Below are 6787 nucleotides of genomic sequence, written 5' to 3'. Positions count from 1 at the left end.
ACTTCATGAATCAGGCTCAGAGAGGACGGTAAACACTGAGCAGGTACCTGGCTCTGGAATTATCTGGCACATGATCCGACATCTGCAGCGTCAACCTTCCTGCTGCCGTTTTTCTGGTGTTTCTCTGTGAGATTATTCTGAACAAACTCCTCCAACCTGTTTCTGCGTCGCACCTATTGGCCTGAGACTCTGTAGAAATGTCTTCTCCGGCTGTGAGAGGAATATGGAAGTGATCGCTCTGCTTGTCTGAAGCACTCAGCTGCATTTGTGGGATTCGGGAAAAGAAATCATTTGCTGTTTAGAAGCATTTGGACGGAATCAAGTCCGACTTTCTCATTCTCGCCTCTTTTTGCAGCAGGTTCCAAGTCCCCATGAGAGGCCTGGGCCGCGGTCCCTGCTCCCCGCCGTGAGAGAGGTTTTCTGGGACCGGAGGATGCCGCCACGGCGTGCATGTGGCTCGATCAGAGCGGAGGTGGACACGATGTGAAGGACCTGGCTCAGCGTCGGACGGAGGATTTATATTAACGAGCACATTCCTGCTTCGGTGGGAACTCGAAGGGATTACTGAGAACCATGTGCAGCGACTCCTCGGCTGGAATCCTGCTTGCTGATCGTAATTTTCTGTTTTTTCATCTGATTCCTTGTCTGGACGTCGTCTGATCTTTTGGAAATGGAGGTTCAGTGGCGTTTGTGGAATAAGGACTGGACCTCCTTCGTTCGGCCCTGGATTCCCATCCTGCTGGGTCTTCACCTCCAGTTCTCTCGAGCCTCTAACTGTCCCGAGGAATGCCGCTGCGATCGGACCTTCGTCTACTGCAATGAGCGGAGCCTGACCTCGGTGCCTCTGGGGATCGGCGAGGGTTACAAGACCCTCTACCTCCACAACAATCAGATCAATAACGCTGGATTCCCAGCGGAGCTCCACCACGTGGCGTCCGTGGAGACGGTGTATCTCTACGGCAACCAGCTGGACGAGTTCCCAGTAAACCTGCCTAAGAACGTGAAAGTTGTCCATCTGCAGGAGAACAACATTCAGACCATCTCCAGAGCGGCTCTGGCGCAGCTCCTGTGGCTGGAGGAGCTGCATCTGGATGATAACTCCATTTCCACCGTGGGGGTGGAGGAGGGAGCTTTCCGGGAGGCGCTGAGCCTGAAGATGCTCTTCCTCACCAAAAACCACCTGAGCAGCGTCCCCATCGGCCTCCCGGACGACCTGAAGGAGCTGAGGCTGGACGAGAATCGCATCGCCGTCATCGCAGAGGAGGCGTTTCAGAACGTCACCCGGCTGGAGCGCCTCCTGCTGGACGGAAACCTGCTGACGGATGAGGGGATCTCACGCGGGACCTTCCAGGACCTGGTCACCCTGAGGGAGCTGTCTCTGGCTCGGAACTCCCTCACCTACCCGCCGTCGTCCCTCCCCGGGGAGATGCTCGTCAAATTGAGCTTTCAGGAAAACCAGATGAGCCGGATTCCCGAGGGAGCGTTCTCCGGGTTGCGTAAGCTGGAGAGGTTGGACGTGTCCAGCAACCAGCTGCAGTCGCTGCCGCGCGGCGTCTTCGACAACCTGGCGAGCCTCCGGCAGCTCTCCGTCCGGAACAACCCCTGGCTCTGCGACTGCGCCATGACGTGGGTGGTGTCCTGGCTGAGGTCGCTTCCCACCTCGCTGAACGCTCGCGGATTCATGTGCCACAAGCCGGAAAAGTTCCGGGGAATGGTGATCCGGGAGCTGAGCGCTGACCTGGTTCCATGTCCGCAGTCCACAGCTCCCAAACCTTCGGCTTCCACGGACTCGCCTTCAGCCTCCACAACCAGACGCCCCCTCCCCACCCTCTACCCCATCTACACAACGAGGGAGGAGGGAATGAGGACTAAGCCGCCCCTGCAGGTCAAGTTCACCACGCTAAACGGGTCGGCCATCCACGTGAGCTGGGCGGCCACGTTTCCAGTCACTGCCTACAAGGTGACCTGGGCCAGGATGGGCCCCAGTCTGACGGGGGACACGGTCAGGGAGAGGATAGTGGGGGGGGATCACCGGGGGATCCGCCTGTCTAATCTAGAACCAAAGTCCACCTATCGGATCTGTGTCATCCCGTTGGATGAATTCAACAACTACCGACCGAAGGCCGACACGGTGTGCACCGAGGCCGTGACCACGGCCGCCTTTTTCAGCCCCAACAACAACAACAACCGGCGGCGCTCGGGACCCGAGAAGGCGCCGCAGAGAGAGAGCGGCTCGCCGTTCCTGCTGGCCGGGCTGATCGGAGGGGCTGTGATCGTGGTCCTGGTGGTCCTGCTCGGGATCTTCTGCTGGCACATCCACGAAAAGAGCCGCTCCAACTGGAAATACAACCGGGGGCGGCGGAAAGACGACTACTGCGAGGCGGGCACCAAGAAGGACAACTCCCTCCTGGAAATGACCGAAACTGGCTTCCAGATCGTCTCGCTCAACAACGAGCAGCTCCTCAAGGGAGATTTCCGCATCCAGCCCATTTACACCCCGAACGGGGGCATTGGCTTCAGAGACTGACCCCCGGGAACAACAGCACAGCCTACTGCAGGAACAACATCCAGGATGCAGACTCCTGCCACTCCTGAAGGTTTTCAGGAGCATTTTTATCCGTTTTATTGAAGTGTACAGCGTCAGCACGATAAGATGTGATTTTTACAGCTGACTGGATCAGATCTTTTATAAAAACACGTAGTTTCACGGCTTTTTCCTTTCTGAAGTCACGTTTCTGTTCAGCTCAGACACACGTAAACATCAGGATGGCAAGAGACGGTTGAAGGTCCACCAGTAGAGGGCGTAGTTTCCGTCCTGCCTGCTGGGACGTCTGCAAACCGCTGGGTCCCGTTAAACAGGGGGCGGAGCCTCCTCCCCCTTTAGCATCATCACAGCCGGCGGCGCACAAAGACATCGGCGTTTAACTTCGGCTCGCCGTCCATCATGTTCAATGTGCCTTGAAGTTTTCAGCTTGTAATAATCATGTCTCTAAAATCCCTGTTTCTGCACAACATGTAAAGCTGTACAGGAATTGGATTGAATTGTTGTTGAGTTAACACTTTGCTCTTTGTTTATTTATTTACCTCATGATGCATTTAATTAAAGTATTTCTGTGACGCGAGTCTGTCTGGGAATGAGAGAAGTTCAGGAACCTGGCGGGGGGTCCGAAACGCAGTCGGATCATCCTAATCAGGCGAGTCCGTTTCCAGCTACGAGGTTTTTATTAATCAGGAATAATTCAACGTTCGTCTCCTGGTGGAGAACAGACACACCACGCTGCACAACAGATAAGATAAACATAAATAAAATATGATCTCAGACATTAAGCAACATTTGGGACCAAAAGTCCAAATAAAAACAGAAAACTTGATGGACGGAATAAGAAACGAACATGTTGACCTCCGGCATGAATTTAAACGTGTTTATTCCATGTTTAGTAAGATGCCTGATCAAAAAGGTTCAAATTCCCAACCCGGCTGTTAGATGAAGAGAGATCAATACATTCATAAGGACCAATAACACTATTCACAGCGCATCCTTCACTAAGGAAACACTAAAGCTCCCCAGCCCGACGGACCTAAAACGCATCAGCTCCGTCCACCTGAAAGCATCGCTTTGGTAAACGTCGTTCATGAACGAGCTGGTTCTAAGAACCGACTCTTTGTAGTGAACCAGGGTGGGCGGGACTTTAGTTTGATAGACACACCAAGTGACCAATCACGTAGAAGGAAAGATCCTCTCGCTGTGTAAAGAAGGAAGAGCCTCTAAGTGGAGAAAATGAAGAAATTAGTGTCATAATGTTCAGACTTCGGTCTTTTTCGGCCTGATTTGCTCGTTGTGTTCCTGTGTTGAGTTGTTGCTTTACAGGTTTGGTTAAAATATTCAGCAGAACTTTATTTCCCAGTGAAAAATATACACAAAAATAAGAAAAAAGAGGTCAAATTTTTATTTCCAACAGGCAAAGCACTCCTAAATGCTAAATTAAACTTAAATAGAAGCTCTGAGTGAAACTACATGAAGAACTATTTGAGATCCAAACGAGTCGATTCTTCTAAATGAGTCGAGTCAAAAGAGCCAAATCTTAAAATAGGGCTGAACTTCCCATCGCTGGAAAATAGGAATGTTGTGTTTACAGAGCCTTGGAAATGCAGGAATTTTACCTTTCTTGGTCCGAGACTTCAAAGACAAGGGTGTCCAACATAAGGCCCGAGGGCCAAAAGTGGCCCTACAGAGGGTCCAGTGTGGCCGATCAGATTAATTCAGTAAATCAGAAAATTATGATTCATATTTTAAAAGATAAATGTTTTGTTCATTATTATTCTGTTTTTGGATGTTTTTATATTTAACTCTTGTTGCTCATCAGGAATTCATTTCGCCTTCGTTCTCCTCGATTTTTTCTGCTGTGAGATGATTTAAAGAAGTTTCTTAATGAAGGGAAGCACCTTTAAATCTGTCATGACAATAAAAGAATCCAAAGTACTTAAATAAAAATAAACAAATAAAGTTATTGTTTTTAATTAGGGGAAAAAATGTGGGAAAAATTCTCATCTAATATTTTAATAGCAGTTTGTGGCAGAAGACGTTTGTGTCATGACTTCAGTGGGTTAATATTTAATGTTTTATGTAATTCAGTGAAATAATCTGAAATGGTTTAATAAATCTCACCTCATTCTGTGTGATGAGGTGAAAATAATAAAACATCCTCAAGAACTTATTATAAACATTAAATATGTAAAATCTGATTTATTTAAAAAAAAAAAAAACATTTAGATGTTTTATAAAATAATTGGAGACGTCAGATTATCAGATTATTTTAGTTTGAAACTGAATCCTGATGAAAACCGCGACGAAGTTCATTCATGGATAAAAACATACAGAACCTGATGCATCATGTGAAACCTTTTCTTCCTGGCCCCGCTCAGCGCAGCGGCTGTTACCATGGTAACTCACGTCTATCCCAGCAAGGTTTAGGTTTTCTTAGTTAAATCGGATCATTTTCTCCTCAGTTAAGAAGTTTTCTGCTTCTACAGAAACACTGAAATGTAAAAATTCCTTTTGGACCACATCTCAGCTGAAGCCTGAAGGTCTTTGTGTTTTTGATCTTTAATGGTGAAAATGTGAAAATGAAGCCAGCTGCTTGTGTTCCTGCTAATCTGAACTCTAAAGATGATTTTACAGGTCCAGAACCACACTGACGTCAGTTTCTAAGCCAAGGTGAGGAGTTCCAGTTAAAACTTTAAGGCAAGGAAGCCCAGATCTGGTCCTGGAGCTCTACCATCCATACCTTCTCCAGCAGAGCTGGATCCAACACCGGGTTTGTCTCCAGGCCTCTGCAGGACAGGAACGTCTGAAGGTGCTTTTACACCAGGACAGTCCGCTAGACCAGGTCCGGTTGGGGACTGGGTCCAGCTGTAGGGGGGTGTATCCATGCGGACCGTGTTCACGCTGCACTTTGGTGAAACCAGCCAAACCATTAGAATAATATCTCCCCATTCCCACCAGAGGTGGCGCTGCACTAGTATTTATCAGAAGAGAGGACCAGACCGGCGTGAAGAAGAAAACTCTGTTTCCTCCACCTGCCAGTTAAACATGGAGATCAAACTATGGCTGTTTTGGGTTTTTATTGTGTCTTATGCAAGTATCCTGCAGAAATCCACTGCAACAATGGACGCAGTGTGAAGACCAGACGGGGCAGAGGACCCTTAACGCCATCGCTATGGATTTACCCACAATGCAACGCTACGCCACATGCAGGAAGGGACTTGTTCTGTAGTCCGCTTCCTGGACTTGGTCCGCTTAAATCGGACCGAGACCTGCGTTTGTAGGCGGGCCGAGTCCGGTTCTTTGGTCCGAATCAGAATTAGTTTCAGGAAATGTGACCAAACGAAGCGACTTTCCGAGCAAACGGACTCGGATCCGGATCAGCACGGCTGATGTGGACGTGACCTAAAAGTCTCAGCAGAACCTTTCAGAACCGTGTAAACCAGCAGCAACTTTTAGAATGAAGTGTAAAGACGCTCGAACCGCCGTAATATCTTCCTTTTTCTGGTCTTTCTGTGGACGTGTCTTCACAGCCGTTTTTAGTCTGAACTGCTGAGAATTTGAGGAGTTTTGTTTGATTCTCAAACTTTGGCCTGAAATCTTTTTATCAGCTTTGTCAGGTCTCACAGTCACTCCTCCAGATGTTTCAGACCTCCAGATGTTTCAGACCTCCAGATGCTTCAGAGCTCCAGATGCTTCAGACCTCCAGATGTTTCAGACCTCCAGATGCTTCAGAGCTCCAGATGTTTCAGACCTCCAGATGCTTCAGAGCTCCAGATGCTTCAGAGCTCCAGATGTTTCAGAGCTCCAGATGTTTCAGAGCTCCAGATGTTTCAGACCTCCAGATGTTTCAGACCTCCAGATGTTTCAGACCTCCAGATGTTTCAGGACTCCAGATGTTTCAGACCTTCAGATGCTTCAGAGCTCCAGATGTTTCAGACCTCCAGATGTTTCAGAGCTCCAGATGTTTCAGAGCTCCAGATGTTTCAGACCTTCAGATGCTTCAGAGCTCCAGATGTTTCAGACCTCCAGATGTTTCAGAGCTCCAGATGTTTCAGAGCTCCAGATGCTTCAGAGCTCCAGATGTTTCAGACCTCCAGATGCTTCAGAGCTCCAGATGTTTCAGACCTCCAGATGCTTCAGAGCTCCAGATGCTTCAGAGCTCCAGATGTTTCAGACCTCCAGATGTTTCAGACCTCCAGATGTTTCAGACCTTCAGATGCTTCAGAGCTCCAGATGTTTCAG

The 6787-nt window shown here is 48.7% G+C and overlaps 1 protein-coding gene across 1 annotated transcript; it reads left to right on the top strand.

Annotated features, from left to right (window-relative positions):
* Positions 1–593: 593 nt before the first annotated feature.
* Positions 594–2527, top strand: LOC306772319 (leucine-rich repeat transmembrane protein FLRT2; the record flags this gene model as incomplete). The annotated part of the gene is made up of 1 exon (XM_079261743.1): positions 594–2527. The coding sequence occupies exon 1, from the start codon at positions 671–673 to the stop codon at positions 2525–2527; it is 1857 nt and encodes a 618-aa protein (XP_079117869.1). The 5' UTR covers positions 594–670.
* Positions 2528–6787: the final 4260 nt, after the last annotated feature.

This window comes from Telmatherina bonti (assembly GCF_933228915.1).
Source record: "Telmatherina bonti genome assembly, chromosome: 22".
Classification (NCBI taxonomy): domain Eukaryota; kingdom Metazoa; phylum Chordata; class Actinopteri; order Atheriniformes; family Telmatherinidae; genus Telmatherina; species Telmatherina bonti.
The sequence above is the reverse complement of the archived record's forward strand: the minus strand, read 5'-3'. Positions and strand labels throughout refer to the sequence as shown.